This window comes from Melospiza melodia, chromosome 4 (genome assembly GCF_035770615.1).
Source record: "Melospiza melodia melodia isolate bMelMel2 chromosome 4, bMelMel2.pri, whole genome shotgun sequence".
NCBI classification, from domain to species: domain Eukaryota; kingdom Metazoa; phylum Chordata; class Aves; order Passeriformes; family Passerellidae; genus Melospiza; species Melospiza melodia.
Window position 1 is genome coordinate 59327725 of NC_086197.1, and position 18583 is coordinate 59346307.

The window sequence follows — 18583 nt, forward strand, 5'->3', positions numbered from 1 at the left end:
GTGGCTAAGAACCAATAATTTGTTTTAATTGAAGAGAAATCCCAGAAGCCTTTACTAGCTGAAATTAAAAGATTATTTCTGCTTTATCTTTTTCGCTGTCTTTATAAAGGGGCGTCGGATGCATATTTTTTGAAATGGCATCAGGAAGGCCTCTTTTTCCTGGTTCAACTGTTGAAGATGAACTGCACTTAATCTTCAGACTTCTTGGTAAATGGATACTTTCAGTAATGTTAAGGTTAATGCACCACATTTGTGTGAGAACTGTGGATCTTTATCTCAGAACAGTAGTATGTATATCATCACCTTTTCATCAAGATGATGAAAACTTATTTAGCTGACTGTACAGCTGAGTTTGGACAACATTGGCAAGTTGAATAGTTTTTTCCCTTTCTTCTTTAAATTACAGGATTAAATGCTTTTTTGTGTCAAAGTTGTTTGTTTACATTTTTTAAGTTGAATTTGTTACTGCTTCTAAATGCAGGAACTCCATGTCAGGAAACATGGCCAGGCATTTCTTCCAGTGATGAATTTAGAAACTACAACTTTCCTAAGTATAAACCACAACCTCTCATCAACCATGCACCAAGGTACTTTGTGTTATATTAATAGAAAATATGCATCCCTGTGGCTTTGCATATTCCTAAGTGGGAATGCATTTCTGAGTACAATCTGCCACTGAATGGTGTAAAACTGTTCAGCAGTTGTGTTAGTGTGGGCAGATGATAATGCAGAGCAGAACCTGGTACCATGGGATTACTTCCTCTGGTATCATTCTGGGTACCACAGCTCCTTAATGACCTGTGGAATGATAAACTCTGATAAATAATGTCTCCATAGCCAGAGAATTCACACAGCATTTCCTAAAGACCACAAATTCTCTTCTGGTTATATACTCGACCCAGACCATTTGTTAAAATGGTTTTCTTGAGCAGTTTCCTTGTAATCATTTTAAAACCATAATGAGGAAGATGAAGGGTCGGTGCAGTCATTATAAATAAACTTAATAGCAAAGACGTTCATTGTCTACCTTGAAGAAGATCTAATACTGTATCCCTCTAGTAAATGAGTAGTATTAATCTTAAAAGAAATATTAAAAATATTTAAATAAATTATTGAGGTCAATCTAGTAAATGGCGATCCAAACTAAGGATTTGTGTGTCCCCAGTGTTTTCCAAATAGTCCTGTTCTGAGATATTATTATGTATTCACGTTAACATCAATAAATGTTATTTAGGTGAAAGCATTTTCATGTTTAGAAATAATTTTCAGGTTTGATATAATTTAATTAAGTCAGTTCCTCTGCAGTTTTACTTTTGTAAATACAATTCAATAACTGTTTTAACTTTTAAAAATATCTTTATTTTTAGGTTAGACACAGAAGGAATTGAATTGATAGCGAAGTTCCTTCAAGTAAGATGTGTTTTGTGGCTTTACTTTATAAAAGTGCAAGTTTTGAGTTCTAATTCATTACACACAAAACATATTAGAAGTCAAAGTATTTAGCTCTGTCTCAAAGTGGAATGTGTAGCTGAGTCTGTAGTGGATGACAGATGTGAGAAGTCTGTAGTGTGAGAATTAAAAAACTGATGCTTGCTTTTTATTTCTCCCAGAACTGATTTCTTCTCTTACTACCTTTCGTAAAAATAAAATTATTCTGTATTAGCCCTGAAAAGACTAAATCTCTCGTGAAATGCAGTATTAAACCAGAACTTTTTAATACAAATACTAGATTTCTTTAGTGATTAGCTGAGCTTAGTACTAGAGAAGGAGTTAGTAAGGTGTAATATTACTCCTTGATGTTGCAGCTGTATTCAAAAGCTGAGTGGTATGTAGGTTTAGTCTTTGAATCTGTATTAAAAATGAGCTGGAAGCAAGATGGAAGGCCAACTCCTGCATCTTTGAGTAGATGCAACACTGTAACTTATTTGTGTGTGGCTTTTTAAACATCTGCATCCTTGCCTAGAATTGCACAGATGCCAAGGAGGAGGAACCTAATCATTGTACCATCTATAAATAAAGATTAAGTGTAGTTTTACCCTGTATCCATTTGCAGAAATTATTTTTACTATTTTAGCAATCTTGTTATGTGTTGACAGTACAGATTCTGATAAACCATTTGGTAGTCATGTGTGAAAAGAAAGTAATGAAAAAAATTGTCCTGGTGAATTATGGGAAATGTTGAGCAGATAGAGCTCTTTCTCCCTTTGATCAAATCACTTGGTGAAATAAGATTTTTAATGGAAACCAACACACTTGTTTGCTTTTATATTAATAGTATGAATCAAAGAAGAGAATTTCAGCAGAAGAGGCCATGAAACATGCATACTTCAGAAGTCTTGGAACAAGAATACACACTCTGCCTGAAAGTAAGAGGAGTAGTAAAGTAGCAGAATATTGTTAAGATAGTGCACTAAAGCTAAGTACGTTGTGAAAGGAAAAACCCTCTAAAGTATTAAAGTGTGTGATATCTAGTAGCTTAAATACTTATGAATTGGAATTTTTTTTAATCTAAACTATATAATTAAGAATATCATTTTGGTCAATAAAACATAGTTTTACATTTGTATATGAATTAACTTCTTTGTTACGTTCCAGGTGTTTCAATATTCAGTCTAAAAGAGATTCAATTGCAAAAAGACCCTGGCTTTCGAAATTCCACTTACCCAGAGACCGGTATGGAAAGCTTTATATTTTCTCATGCTTGCTAAAAGAATGCTGTGCCAGAGGCATTTGGAGTTGAAAAATGCTTTGTTAAATCGGTTTGTGTAAATATACTGAAAAATAAAATCCAGAATGATTTACTGAGATTCCTGTAGAGACACATAAGCTAAGTGCACAGTAAGGTGTGAGTTTTACTAGGGGTGGGCAGAGACTGTGAAGGTGAGAACATTTTGGAGTTTCAAACCAGTACTGTGTGGGGGTTAGAGGTGGCAAAGTGAAAAACCAATGCAGTGAGTGCAGTTGAAAGAAAGATGCTGAAGCTGAGTGAAGCACCAGGGGTGCTGCCTTGAAGAAGGATGAAGATCTGGATAATAACTTAATAATCCATTGTGCAAATGCTTCGGTTTCTTACCATGGTCCGTGTTGTGTTGCAGGACATGGGAAGAACAGAAGGCAGAGCATGCTTTTCTAAAGGGGGCAGTGCAGAGTCAAGCCCAAGCCTATCCTGTCAATCAAGGACTCGGATCCAAAGGCAGTGCTTTCTGTTGGTGGACTTGGAATCGCAGTTTGTCTACACTGTCCTCTTAACAGTGGAGTCTTTTTATTTCCAACCTGCAAATTATGTTTTTATATTTGTTGTCACAGTGTGACAATTTTTTGTACAGTTGGTTTTAAGGTCTCCTCTGCCACTAGAGCCAGTAGGTTACAGCTGTTGATGTAACTGTAGCTGCAATTTTTGTGCAGGACTGAGAAACACAGTGCATTATTTATTGCGGAATCATTGCTGCTAAATAACTACTGTCTGTATAGTTAACACAACAGTTCCATGCCTGAAGAAGTTGCAATGGCTTTATGATATGTGAATGCATCTGTTTCTCTTGATAAAATGTTCTACTGCTGCGGGGTTTTTTTGTATTTCTTAAACTGCAGTGTTTCCTGGAATGTAAACATAGCTTTGCTTGGCTATAGGTGAGCCATCTTTAATGCTCTAAGTTCTTGGCACTTAATTCCTTATTTAACATTGGAAGTATGTGTTGAAATAGTTGAAAAATTATAATGCATATTATGTTTTTGAAAAGCACATGGTGTGAAGGTTGATTCAAACAAGTGAAAAGTAACTTTGATTTGCTCTCAGATCCTATGTTAGTTATTGATAAATTAGAGCATGGAGGCTGGACGTTTTGTCAGGCTTACTCCAGCATAACATATTTGCACATTGTTGTGCATATGGGGCCTGCAGAAACAATAACTTTTTTACCTTGTTTTTAACTTAGAAATACAAATAGTAAAAGGACAATTCATATATGTTGGACCCTGGCTTACTTTTCATTACAGAGGAACAGGACAACTAATGACACAAACATGGGAATAATGGCACACTTTTCCCACTTTGTTCCTCTCCCATTTGTGCATTATTCACTTGAAATCAACTGGAAAGATGCAAGTTTGTACTTGAGAAGAACTCACTATGCTACAGAGCTTTTACAAGGGGAACTTAGAGAGTTTTTCAGATCTTAGATGTTACCTGTTTTCCAGAGATAGTAAACATACTACTACTATGCTTATGCATCTCAGTGAGTATCATAAGTACACCCTTGGTGATGGTTACAGTATTTTTAAGCATTTGTGTTCACCTTTATGAACCTATTTGTTTAGTGCATCTTAAAGAGACTGTAAATCTTTATTGGTATATTTTGAAATGGTCATGTAAATCTTTGGCTGGTATATCATGAAAATAGTCATAGGTAACTTAATTTTTCCTGACATTCACTGTAAAACGTTCAGGGGTCCTACCATTTCTGTTCAGGAAATCTTGTAGTTTATTGTTATTTAACAGTATTAAGTGAATTTTTGTATATTTCATTTTAACTTTATTTGTGAATAGTGATTGTGGCATGTTTGGGGGTGTTTTATTAATATTTCATTGATACTAGTAAATTTGAATTGGGATTTTTTTTTTTTAATTTTATTTTCTGGAAGAGAGAATTTCATGTGTAACGGTGACTATTGGACCACTACTGCTTTTCAGCATTTGTAAACCGGTTTTACGTTAAATCTTGTAGACCTAACAAACTGCTGTTATTTCTAACTGACCGACCTGTATTAATATTGTACTTTTGAAAGTATAAATATTATGTGGAATTCTTTGGTTTTGTTTTGAAATTTATAATAACAAAAGCCCTGTGTTGTTAAAAATACAGACTAAGTGAACTTGCGGTTCTTGGGGCATTGTTGGCAGCGTTTAGCGAGGTCCGTGTGTTGTGGGAGCCCCCAGGGTCACCTTTGGCTGCTCCTTTAGTTCCTTCAGGGCAGTGGCAGTGGCAGTGACGTGGCTCATCCGTGGCTGAGGCTGCTCAGGACCTTCTCAGTGTTGTGTCCCAGTGTCCCTGCTGGTGAGCCAGCCCCGGGTGTCACCGGCCTGGGAGCGTCACGTGAGGCTCGGACACACGGGGGGCTCCCCTGATCCCAGTGCGAGCGCTATGGCTGTGGCAGAGGCACAGTTGGCACTGATGAAGAACCTTGTCCTGAAATAGTTGTTATATATATTTTTATAGTTGCTATGGATCTGATCTAGATTTTATACCGATGAACTTTGTAGGAAATACGTTGTAGACGTGACGGTGTTGAAGAAAGAAGTGTCAGAAAAACATCTTTTTTTACAGAAGTAGTGAAGATAGACTAAATGTTCACTGTGGATAAATGTGTGATTTAGCATTTCTAGAACAGTAATACTTCATAGGTCATAAAAGAACAAGTAATAATGTGACACTAATGAGTAAAGGACTTAAAGGTTTACCTGGTAAAATGAAGTGCATTAATAAACTTAGAAAGGGATCAGCCACAGCTAACAAAACGATGTTCCATTTTAAGTAGGAATTAAGCTTTTTTGTTACAGATGAAAAGATCTTCCATAAAATTAAAACAGTCTGTTTATAAAGAAATTTTTTCTAAGTACCTGCAAGTGAATCTGTGTTCTTCATTAGGAGGTAGCTTTAAAGAACATATTTAAGAAACTTGCCATCTGTTGTCAAGCCAGTTTGGGGCTTTTTAAAATTGTCTGTTACTGAAATTCCTGCATCAGCAGAGACAGTTCCGGGGCAGTTGCCTGTTTGGGGCAGTAGTCAGCAAGTCTGAAGTTGCTGGGCATCTCTGACATTCTTTCTGTGGAATTCTGTGCTCTGCCTCCTGTCTGGCAGAGTCAGGTACTACGGACTTGGTTTCACTGTCCCCAAAAAGTTAGGAGTGTTGGCCTTTTTGGGAGAAGGCCTCAAGAGTGTCAAAAACTAAGCAGAGAGTTGCTAAAAATGGATGACTTTCAGTGTTTGGTGTGACCACCTTTGCTTGACGATGCGTGATCAGTTAATGAGAAATGGCCTGCATGTCGTGGCTGATTTTAGGTAGTTATTTTTAGGAGATAACTGGTGTGTCCCACCTAGTCCAGGGTAGGGCTGGCCAGGTGTGGGTGTAGGTGTGTGTCAGAGTCAGGTGGGCTGGAAGCCAGGACAGAGGCAGGTGCTGGTGGTGTGGCTGCATTCACGTGCAGGTGAAGGTTGAAGGGGAGAGAGGGTGGGTGGAGGATGGGGATTGACAGGACAGGGTGGGAGATGGAAGGGGCAAACCAACAGCTCAGCAATGCTCCAGTGGAACGTGCTTCTCAACATGGCTGTGTTATTTTTGTGCTGCTTTACCACAGCATTAAGTAGCCAGAGTGTATCCCTGAATTGGGCAATAAAAGTTAAAATAAACAATTATTAAAGAATCAACATACTTTGTATTTGCAAATCATTTGAAAAACTGCAAAGTAGCATTCTTTGGGCTGCTTACTTGTTGTTTGTGCATGAGTTTTTCAGTGTAATAAAGGTACATTTTTTTCTGTTCTGCAATGTTAAAATGGAATTAAGGTTAAGAATACATTCTGTTATTGAGGATAAAATATATGAAAGGTATGTAGTAAATATCCGCAGGCTAAGTATTATAAACCCAGGAAATACTCAGAATTAAGGTCAGACTTTAAAGAAATCCAAACAAATCAGGGTATAGAAATACAGAGCTACAGCACATGATGACGCTGAAGAGAAATCAGAACTTGCCTTGTCTGTGACTTGATCATTTTGTCTGATGAGCAGAGTTGAAGTAATTCATGCACCTTTTTAGCATATTTCAGTACCTTATTTACCTTCAGAAATTTTGGCTTTAAAACAAATGTAACATCTCTGTGAAGTGCCTTTATTTTGGGAAGGAACTTGAATGCTTATTTTATGCAGTTTGGGGGTTTTTATATTTGCAGAGATTGGGCTGTTAAAGATTTAATGCTCTCATTTTACCTTTGTGTACATCCATCCATCCATGTACACCAGTATCCATGTCATACCAATGCAGGAGACTGGCAAGATAACATGTACAATTATGAAAGGAAGTATGTAGCAGTTGGAATATTGTAGGTAAGCTCTGACTGTACAGGTGGGATGATCCTGAAAAGTATAAAAGCCAAGCAGGTACATGGGATTTGGAATTTCTACCATGCACCTTCTTTCATGACGTGGAGTTCAGCTGCACAAAAATCATAGTCCCGTTCTCGGCCATAGTGGGAACCTGTTTTCACAACTGGGATTAGAGTTCATATATTCTATATTGGTTTGTTTAATCTCTTGTATGTGACTTTTACTGGGCAGTCCCTCTCTAAGTAACTGAGTAAAATTGATGTCAGAATCAATTCAAGATTTCTGACATCCATTGATGTCAGAAAATTCATGTCAGAAAACGTGAAACAGTTTCCGATCATTTTTACATGTTTTCTAAAATCCCTTCACTCCAAGTTCTGTGACTTTAGAGCAAACTTAAACGTTGAATGTACACATACACAGATGCTACTGTGGTAAAGAACTGCTTAATTTATTGTGCTGGCTGCATCCTTCAAGCTCACTCAAGAAGCAGGCCTGCCTGAGTGCATCACTTTTACGGTCCTCCTAATGAAATATGAGTCTTACTTGGCTCAGATGCTCTGCCTTGAATATATTTTCCCCGAGAGAGCTGTGAAGTTCCTTCATTTGTTGCAGTGGGATCTTTCTGCTGATGGAATTACCATGGCTGTGTATTGCTAACCAGGGAAAATGCTCTTCCCTGTCTCTTCTCCAACGTGCTCCTGTAGAGCGCCTCCCTCCAGGCCTTGCTTGGTAATGTCTGTGCTGTCACCCGCCCCTCCTCTTTCACACCCTGAGCTTGTTCAAAGACTCTTTTTTCCTTTCTTTGCTGTCTTGTTATTTGATTTGCAGGAGGGGGTAGCTGGCCTGGAGCCATGTTAGGAATTATTAAGTTTACATTTATGCATTTGCACTTCTTGGAGAGTGAATGTGAACTGATGGGAATCTTTCACAAAAGAACTCCAGCACATCCTAGAATCCTCTCTCCTAGAATGCTTTTGTCAAATACCAGCCCCTACCCAAGGCAGGCCATGATGCTGATTGCTCCAGAGTCCTTGCTTCAGGTTCATTCTGCCTTTTTCATTTAAGTAAATTCATACTGCTTCTCACTCGTGCTGTCAGTCTCTTTGCCCTCAAGGAATAGGTTTGTACTCCATCTGTGCAGAGCACTCACACATTAATTCGTAAGAGCAGTTACAGTTCGGGGCTAAAACGGATTTTAAAAGTTGTAGTCTTCTGACTTTGGAGGGTTATGCTTAAACCTGAGGCCTGTGTTTGTTTATCCTACAGGATATACAGACAGTCTGAAGATCAGAAGGGAATAGAAATGCCCTTACATAAAAGACTACCTGTACTTACTGTGCCTTTCCTAAATTCATTTGGGTGTCATGATGGCTTCTGAAGATGTTTCCCACAGGCACGAGATCACACAGCTTTTTAATGCAGAGGATTGTTCTGTTAGAATTAACCCTATAATCTTGTTGGAAAGGACCAACTTCCCTTTAAACAGAAACCTAATTGACAGTTCTTCACTTCTTTGGTAGCTATTTCCAGATGGGGAATGACCCTGTCTGATGAGACCAGTTTTAGTCAGACAAATCATTCTTTCTTGACATCATGAATGTGTGTCAGGTCTTTTGCTATAGTTTATCACCTATCACTGTTTCCCCCACCTTGAAAGTTTTCTTTAGAACTGAAGCTGCTTACATGTGCCAGGGCCACAGGTGTGCACAAGCTCTTGGCAAAGCTGCCCTGTAGCTGTGGCCCTCCTGGAGGATAACTTGCTTTCCTGAAGTAACAAGGTGCAGGTAAGCCAAACATACCCTAATGGTGCACCCACCCTGTATTATATATATACACATATACTGTACCTATACCCAGGTAACTGGGAACTTCTTGTGTATTGCTGAAGCACGAATAAATTGCAAATCTTGTAATAAATCCCCCGATTATGATCAAATTGCAATTACTACCAAGAATACTGAAAAGAGAATAACTCCCATTTTCTTCCCCAGGATTGTTGGCTTGGAGCTCTCCCTGCCACAGAAATATTGACACTTCCACAGTATTTATTTAAAAACATTTATTTGATTTTTCTCTACAGTTAAAAAGACGCCTGTTAATAAAATTCAGTAGATTACCAATAGAATATTTTCTTCAAAGCATAAGGCAAAACAGTCAAGTGTTTCATATAAGTGTTAGACTTGAGGGGCTGGACTCTATTTGTATAAATACTTCCCAATAGCAAAAGCCTTTGTTCCACATTCCTGACTGATTTAGAAGGCAGATTTTGACAGCCTATTTTTTTCAGCTGAAAAGACAACTAGCAGAAGATGTGTTCTCTTGCTATTTTTATTCTCTCAAAGATGAGAAGACAGCACTTCTTCCCACTTTCTGTCTTCCATTGTTTTATTGGATTCTCTCAGATCCTTTCCAGAAATTTTTTCAAATAGGATTTTGTCCCAGAATTTTTGTACTCTGCTATCTTTAAAAAAAGTACAAAATCATTTAAGGGCTGGAAAATGGGAGGGGAGCTCTGAGTGTGTTGAGCCTTTTGAGAAGAAAAAAATCCGCCTTATTAATAGTAAAACCTTGGAAGAAATAAAATCATGGGAATCTGGGTACTTCTAAGAATCTCTTCTCTGTCACACACTCCCTCCTCTCATGGTCAGCTGTTTTTTTGCAGTGTAATATTCCATACTAGTATGTCTTTGTCTTTTTAAACTCAGAGTGAGAAACACCATCTCAATGTTGGGTTCTCCTGTTAGCTACAGTGGCACATACAAGTCAAGTCTCTATGCTGCTGTTCATGCCTTATAGGTGTAAGTAGATATTCATGGCTTTTTAAAAATGAGGCAGGAGTCAGCTCTTTAGGTGAAATAATTGCCTCTCTGTAACTTGTTGAAAAATATGCCATGTGTCTGGGAGGAATGCATTGGAAGAGAAATGTTCAGTCTGCAAGCCCTTGTGATTTATCTCCACTAACCTTGTCAATCCCATCAGTTAAACACTGCCCTTTGTTCCAACCTATTCTGATTTTACTTTGTATAAAATTTGCATTCACTCACAAATTTTGCGTAGGTTCATCTTCTCTTTTTGACTCCGTGGGGTGGCACATCTTGAGCTCTTGAAACACTGAGTCGAGCAAATGCCGTCCCAAGTGCTTCATTTGTTCTCCTCATGTCTGGCATTCAATTGCTGTCTTTATCAGCTGCTACCTACATGGCTACAGCAGGTTTTTATCTCTGCAAGTGGAACTGTTGAGTAGTTTTTGGTTGTGCAACCCAGGAGCCTGAGGAAAATTCCTGCTATCTTTTGTCAACCACCTCTGCCCCAAAAATGGCTTTTCAACATCAGAACTGCATTAATAAAATGTTTATTTAGCACCTTTCAGGTTGAAGGATCCAAAAGCACTTTACAAATAACTACACACATCATCACTGAAATGCATCCAAGCAGAAAATCAGCAGACAACTCACTGCATACAGTTCAAGAAGAACAGACCCTGGCCAGCTGCTTGGCCAGAAAGCAAAGTTGAGGTTTGAATGACCTGTCACAAACAGGGATTGGATTTGGGGTTGGCTTTTAAGGTCTCATCTGAAAAACCGACACACTAAAGCTGTATTCAAGCCAATTTAGCCACATCAGGAAACTGAAAATTTGCATCAGCCCTGCCAGGATTAGAGTCTGTGGTGCCAGGGAGTCTGGCCTAATCCTAACCTGACATTTAGATGACTAAACCATCCCCTCAAGGTAGAAGACATACCCAGTAAATTCAAGTTGCAAGTATATAGTAACACAGTGGTGTTTTTTCATCCAGAATTCAGCTGTTTATACATAAACATCCCACATGTAGAGTCTCTGCCTCTTTGCAAGCACCAGGCATCAATTTACAGACCTGCAGCTTCTCCAGCTTTGGGGGAAGGGGAAATGTGACCTTCAGAGCTTCAGTAGCTACAATAATCTTTCCAGGGAAGTTGTAGAAGGCACTTGGCACAGCTGAACAAAGCACCTGGAAGTTATCGGGAATGATCCTCATTCCTTGGGAGGACAAAGATTACCTGCACTCTTTCCAGACATAATGTTGACAGTTCATAAGAAGTATAGGCCAAATAAATTCTGAGCTCAAATGCTGGAAACGTCTCATGAACATACACAGCCCAGCTCCTCCTTGTTGCAACTTGACAGAAGAACTTGGGCATAAATGTGTAAATGTGGCTTTGTTACTCTGAACTACATCTCCTGGCTGTAACAAGGATTATGTTTTCCACTTCAGCAAAGGAAAATTATAAGGCTATTTTTATACAATTTGAAAGCACTTAATACAAAGTTACATTAATACACTGCATCATATGGCCTATCTGTGGAGAAAATACTGAAATACTAATAGGGCTGTTCAATACTAATTTTTTTTCTTTCAACTTTTTATCTTAATACTAGAAAATATATAAATCATTTACATGACTTTATGCAAAAGAAGGCACAGCCGGTTATAGTTTACACAAGCGCAATGCATAATATGCAGCAAAAGGGATTAAAAAGAAGCTTCACATCCCTAATAGGTACATTGTTGCAATCCATTAAGAAAAGTACTTCATCAACAACAGAAGTGTTCAACACTTGAGAGCTATGATATAAAAAAATTATAATTCATTTAATGCATAACAGATTTATATATACTTTTATATATAAACACTGTTGAAAAATGCTAACATAATAAAAGTAGATTATCCATGTAATGAAAAGTGCAAACCAAAGTAATAAAGGGTTTCACAATGTCCTTCTCATGACACAGGAAAAACTAGCCCATAGGAATGAAGTGTTAAATCCACCAATACATCCTTGGTGTGATGAGGCATCATCAGGATTTCTGAGCATTTGGAGAAAGCAGTATTGGTGAAGAGGCTCTGTCCAGACTGGGGAGTGGCACTGGTATGTGACCATTTAGCAGAGTTGGAAACTGTAAGAGGCCAAAAGGTAAAAATCAGTCCTTATCTGAAAACATCCAGCCCAAGAAGCACCTGGATTTAGCATTAGCAACTGGCTCCAGATCGTTTCAAGAGTTGTGATGCCTATACAGTAAGACATCTACCAAATGCCTGCATCAGTCATTAGGAATGCAAGATAGAGGACAAAACCTGAATAATTTGTAAATGCACGAGGATGTAAAAACCTGTTATTGGCTATTTTATATATAAATGTTCACAGAGTACATTTATCATCACCCTGGAAAAGTGAACACTACAGAGCAATCTTTGCCATCCATTCTGTTTCCAAAAGTATTTTTTCAGTTTACACATTATTAATTACAATACATCCCTTTTGTCTTTCTTTTATGCAGGAAAGAGTTTGGCAAAAGGGAAAGTACAGATGTAGTTTTATAGCAGAAAAAGTATACCTGGGGATACAAAGTTTGGGGAAAATTACTCTCAAGTAATTACAGTTTCTGTGTTCATTCAGAAAGTACAAACTAGCTCCACCATTCAGCAGGTGAAGCAGAACGTGTCGTCATTTATTGTGGAGTCATTTATTGTCACCTGCTACTTCAGAAGTGCTGTGCACAAACCTTATCCAGCACAGAAGCTGTATATTCCTAGTTCACAACAGCATCGTGACTGCACCTTGCCTGCAGGGTGGGTATTGACTAGTTCTTAACATCTGACCTGACAAAAAAATAAAGCAAGTAGGTGGAATAAACTTGCTGCAGCATGAGGCAGGAATTATGCCAGTGGTAGATACTGATCTGGCCTCGAGGGCCAGCTCCATGGGCTGTGCTGCGTTTCTGCTGGCTTGAGGAAGACAGAGCTGAACAACTTCAAGCACCTGGTGTATTTTTACCCCTTATCAGATCAGTCCTTGGACAGACAATTGTGGTGTAACCACGCCCTCCACCTGCATATAATAACGTGCTCCTAACAAGTTTCCTCTTCCACTCAGATGGTGGTTGGTGATTCCTGTCTTCCACCACTCCATGTAAAGCTGGGCCGGGCAGCACGGTGCTGCAGGGCACCATGCTCCTGGTGTGGCCCAAACTGCCTGATGCCTCTGCTTTAACCACACCAAACCTCAGGAAATGCTTCTATCACTTGTGCCAAGAGTCATTAAAACACAGAAACTGATTACAAGCTCTTCCCTGGGTATGCATGGAGCGTGGGCTGGCCTGTGAGGCAGCCTGAGGAGAGCTTTACCCTGCCGCCTACACTGGCTGACCCATCGTGGGCCTGGCCAGAATTCAGCTGTGGGTTTTGCTTCCTATTTGCTGTTAAAATAAGGCTTTGTGCTCTACAGCTTGTCATCGTGGCATCTGCTTGAATCAAGCATCATTTACAAGGCCCTTTGGGTCTCTCAGCAGGGAAAGCCAAGGCCACTCCTCACTTTCAGTTCTCCCAGGGAATGGCCAACATGTGTCTGTACAAACTCATTCCAGGTCTCAGCCCAGGCACTTCTCAGGTGAAATGTCTGGCTGTTTCTAGCCATGTGTGCAAAACCAAGGTCCAGCAGGGACTAATGAGTTTATTGGAAACACAGATAAGGAGCCCGGAGCTCCATGTGCAGCTGGAGGTAGAAAGACTGATTATCCCAGTCCCTGAGCAGCTCCTTGAGCTGAAGCCCTGGATTTGGGCAGTCAGCCTTCCTGAAGGTTCAGAGACTAATACAGGGTCCCTGTCTAGCAGTGGCCTTCTCCTCTGTTAGTACTGGCCCTCCACAGCCCTTGGGGTGTTCATTCCAAGGGTGTCCTTGCACCTTCAGCTGTGCAGATGGTCATTGGGTTCCTTGCCAATCAGTAGATCAACATAATTTCTTCTGTGACTTAATGAATCAGCTCTCCTGCAGCAACTACAGCTGGAGCTGCAAATACCATGCCCACTGTCTTCTTCCTGAGCCTCAGACAAATGCTGCAGCTGACTGCTGTGGCCATTGTGGGTTATTTAGTAACTTTTGTATTTACCACATCTCTATAAAACTTTGAGAATTTTACTCTACCAATACTCAGGAGAGAGTGGACACAATGCTGCCTTTCTGCTGTTACATATGGCAAGGTCATGCCCAGAGGTGTGTCCTTGGTTGAGGACACATGGATAATTGGCAGGAGAACTGGAAATGGAGCCTCTGGGTTCAGAGAGCCTTGTCTTTCTGAGTGAGAAATAGCTCATTAGGACAAAAGGATAAACCTACACTCACCTCACTGGGTGAGATCCAAACTGTCTTGGTGTTCCCAAGTCTTTGTTCCAGCCCTCTCCTGACAGGTCACTGGTCTGCACTCTCTTCCTGCAGCTCTGAGCTGTTACCTGCTCTCTCCAGGGTCCAGCATTTATTTCTCTTTCCTTCACACCATGTATGTGTGCTTTCTGCAGCAGACACTGCCCTGTAGGTTCTGACTGTGCTGCCAAGGACTGGAAGAGGGTACAAGTAAGTAGGCCTCTTTAAAAGTAGGCCTATATATTCTTGATCTGTTTGAAAAGCTCCAGACTGATGTGAAGAGATGTTCCCACAATGTCTTTTCCATATGTATGCATTTAGCAATGAAACCTGTGCACTGGGAAGGCCTACCTGGAACAGAGTGTTTGGTCCCTGCAGCCTGGCAGGACTCAGAGGAGCAACAGGACTGAGGCTGCTCCAGAAGTGAATGCTGGACAGCAGCGGGCTGGGGGTCAGCAATAATCCATTGGGGGTCTGCAAGACAAAAAGCACACCATGATGCACAGCTCAGAGTTACAGCTCCATGCAGCACTCACCACCCCTAAAGCCTTACACAGCATCTAATGGCTCTATTTTCCAGCGAATTCAGACAAACAGCATGGTCAGAGCAGCTGCCCATCCAGCCCTGCATCCTGTCTCTGGATACCTGCACATTTCACATTCCTACATATGCAAATTGATTTAATTTCTGTTTGCTGAACAAGATGCACAGTTATTGTTTATTTGAACCACACTCATGCAACTGTGTAACATACAGAATAACACCATGTGTGTCCCAGTGCCTGCCTGCAGCTTTTGAGGCATTACTACAGTTGTGTGTGGAGCTGAAAGGGTCACTGCTGGCCTGTGACATTTCCTCCCCTGATGGCACCTCTCTGTAAAGGAAGAAGGTTCAAGAAGCTGGCAATGCATGGGCTGAGCAGGGAGAGACACGTGTATGGGCTGGTACCCAGCGGGACAGCAGAGAGCACAGCTGATTGTTTGAAAAGAACCAAAATGGCAAGAACTTGGAATCCAAGGCTTTTCCCAACTCAGAGGTGCCTCCTTCCAGTGCCACAATGCACAAGAATTGCTGGGATTGCCCTCAGCATTCTTAAAAGCACAGTTAGAGGGGAGGTAGAGTTAGAGCACATGCAAATCTTCATTCAAATGAAGAATTATGTGAATAATTCTGTATCCAGACTAACTTTTATCATGCCAAAAAAAGAACATGTGACATTTTGAAAAAAGTATTTGGCATAATGAGTTAATCTCACCAGTAATCTTGATGCCAATTATCAAAATCAGTCCTATTTAGCAAAGCACTTAATGGAATTTGAGTGCACACTTAGCAAGCAAGCATGTGCTTTGCTATGTCAAACAACTGTCTCAGTGTTCTGCTAAACTGGGGCATCCTTTTGTCCAGAGTTTAAAATACATCAAGAGAAGACAGAAGACAGAGAGGACCTGCATCTCCCTGCAGTAACCAGCAGGTCATGTGTTCTGGTGTTCCCCACCAGGCCAGAAATACAAACTCCCATGGAGGGCAGTTGCAGCCAGGGGTGTCCCTTAGCAGCTGCTGACACCAGGGCCATCACACCTGCTCTGTGCCAGCCCCTGCAGCCCCAGGCTCACACAGGCACTGCCATGCTCTCTGCATTTGGAGTGCCAGATTCACCTGCCCAGCAGTGCCCAGGGCATCGGCTATGGTGTCTGGGGCTCAGGGCAGGCACACGGAACACAGACCTGCTGTGACAGTTCACAACAGGGTCAGGCAGTTCCTTTGGCACCAGCAGGAGAAGTGGGAAAGACAAGGAGCAGCAGGCATTAGTTAACCTGGTGATTCTGAAAGGCTCTTTAATACAAAGACCTTGGCTGCTCTTGAATGGTTTTGCTGAGGAATCTCAGATGAAGTGAGATTTGTGGAGAAATGTGCAGGGAAAGGACCTTGCCACCTTCACTGTGCTGAAGGTGGATCAAAAACACCAAACCCCATGGAAGAAACCATGTTTGTTCCAAGGAGTAATAAACCTGTGCTAGTAAATCATCAGGTCACAGGAGGACCAGTCAGGGTTGGGATATATCTGCATGCCAACAAAAGGGGCAAAGAGTGGGTGAACGCCTGGCATGGAGAAGACGTCAGTCTTGATCTCAGTAAGTGACAGCTCTTGTCAAAAAAAAACCAAACCAAAACAAAAAAAACCCCAAAAACTAAACCAAACCAACCAACCAACCAAAAAAAAAAAAAAAAAACCCAAAAAAAAAAAAAAAACCCAAAAAAAAAACAAAAAAAAAAAAACAAAAAAACACTTAACAAGCAGGCACTTGTCAACAGTTCTTTACAAACACTCCCTTTCCAGGAGCATGGTGCTTTCATGGGGAAGGAAATCAGCAGCACCAGCAAGAGCCCCTCTCCTGTGCCACATTTCAAGCTGATGCTCCACTGGCAGGCGGCTGCTGGTGGAGATTTAAGAGACTGACAACACACTGAAATAGGTCAGGATAAATACTCAGATCTACTTACAGAAGAGCCTACTAACCTTAAAACCAAAGATATAAGTAGCTAGACCAAACAACATTCAACCAAGGACACAGTACTGTGGCACCTGTACCAAGAACTCCTGTGGTTAGCCTCCATTCTTTATTTTTTCTCTAAGAAGCTGCAGATATCCAGAACTCAAAGTGCAGTTCTTGAAGGGTCTTCTGAAAATAATGAGGAAGACTTGGAGATGTTTTTTCCTACCTAGATGCAGCCAAAGCAACTCTTCAGAGAGACCTGAAAAACTGAGTTGCCCTCCGTTCATCTCTGGAAGCACACTGGCATGCCTAAAACAGTGCTAAGCAAAGGCTCATATCCTTTGATAAGCAGAGCACTCTGCAAGTCTGCAAGTTCTGCCAGAACCAAGAGCCAGCCAAATGAAGCCTCCAAATCTGTTTAATATTTAATGCAGAAAGAGCACAGGGCATCCCAGGCTTGTTCTCAGTATTGCCTCAGCCAAGTATCAAAACCACCAGAGGAAATCTAAGTGTAAACAACACCACAGGACAGCCTATCCCTAAATTACATGCAAAAATTGATGTGTCACTTCATTTTCTGCCCACATGCAGCCATGCATCTGGTATTAGATGTAGAACCCATTGGGAAGTTCCTACTTGTGAAACATAAGTGTAATCTAAGCACAGGAACAGTTTAAATAGAAATAATTCATTGCACAGAGAGGATTCTGTTAAGCAATGATGCTCATGCCTCCTGACTTCTGTGACAATGTGTGTAAGTACAATCTTGTCGCTTGCAGCTGTTAGAAAGCAGGCAAGTGCTGTCACACATACATTTCTGTTCTAATATTGATTGTGTGTATCATGTGCCCTTTCACAGCATTCCACCTGAGGGTATTCCTCATGACCAGCAGGTACAGTGGAAAGCCATTTGGAGAATCCTCTCAGGCAGCAGGACCTTCTCAGAACATACATCACTCCTGGAGCAGACATCCTGTTCTGCACCCGCCCCTGGCAGCAGGTGTTCACACTGGGATCTGATAAATCAGAGAACATTTGAGATATGATGCATGTTCTTCCTTGGATAATGGGATGAACAGCAGATTTCCTGTCTAAATTATGGCTTTAGCTATTCTGCGTTGTGATATTACAGTTATTTGAACACAGCTGCTATGTAGTTTTCATTTTATATTCACTAGGATCAGTGTTTAGGATGCAGGGTGCTTCTTATCCACGCTAGAAAAAGAAGGCTAAAGGAGAGAATAAAAGCTATGTTGCTGTATAGCCAAAAGTTCAAATAATTAGACCTGGGAACTACCCTACACAGATGCCGTATGCCTCTTCTGTGATAGGACAACCTGCAAGAAAGATTTGTGATGGCTTTAAGTTGGGTAACATTCATCACAGCCTTAGCTATCCCTCCTGCTAAAGCGGTGCCACAATCCTCAACATAATTCCTTTCTACATCTTTCAGGGCAGTAAGTACACCAGCTCATAGGTGCATGGGAAAGTTAAATATTCAAAGAAGTAATTACAAAACCAGGAAACAAATCTCTGTTCATCCTGTGGTTTGGGGGCAGCAACAGATAAAAGTGGGTTTGAAATAACTCATACTGTCATTGTGTCTGGTTGGCATCTGATATTGTCAGATTTGCTCCCTGTGAAAAAAATACTGTGGTTATACCACAGTTAGAGGATGTAAGTTTGTCAATGCATCTCAGTTTTGGTTTGCCACACTTCTGTTCTTCCTGCCAAACATAACTTCACTTAAAGGCTTTGTGATGTCAAGAATGAAGGTGTCAGCTCACAAGCTGCTCTTTTTGGTG

General features: G+C 40.6%; 2 protein-coding genes across 4 annotated transcripts in view; one reads left to right on the forward strand and one right to left on the reverse strand.

Moving 5' to 3' along the window:
* The window catches only part of CDK17 (cyclin dependent kinase 17), a 90765-nt gene extending 84340 nt beyond the window's left edge, over positions 1-6425 (forward strand). For all 3 annotated transcript variants that reach the window (XM_063154851.1, XM_063154853.1, XM_063154852.1), the window contains 6 exons: positions 110-207; positions 482-587; positions 1368-1410; positions 2276-2366; positions 2596-2673; positions 3096-6425. In XM_063154851.1, coding sequence (XP_063010921.1) covers positions 110-207; positions 482-587; positions 1368-1410; positions 2276-2366; positions 2596-2673; positions 3096-3133 — 454 coding nt within the window. In that variant the 3' untranslated portion in view covers positions 3134-6425. The remainder of the gene's footprint in view (positions 1-109; positions 208-481; positions 588-1367; positions 1411-2275; positions 2367-2595; positions 2674-3095) is intronic.
* Positions 6426-10442: 4017 nt separating this feature from the next.
* ELK3 (ETS transcription factor ELK3) overlaps positions 10443-18583 on the reverse strand; it is a 35622-nt gene continuing 27481 nt past the window's right edge. Inside the window, exons 4-5 of the mRNA XM_063154854.1 lie at positions 14634-14756; positions 10443-12042 (exon numbers count right to left, since the gene is read on the reverse strand). Of these exons, the coding sequence (XP_063010924.1) occupies positions 11944-12042; positions 14634-14756 (222 nt within the window). The 3' untranslated portion in view covers positions 10443-11943. The remainder of the gene's footprint in view (positions 12043-14633; positions 14757-18583) is intronic.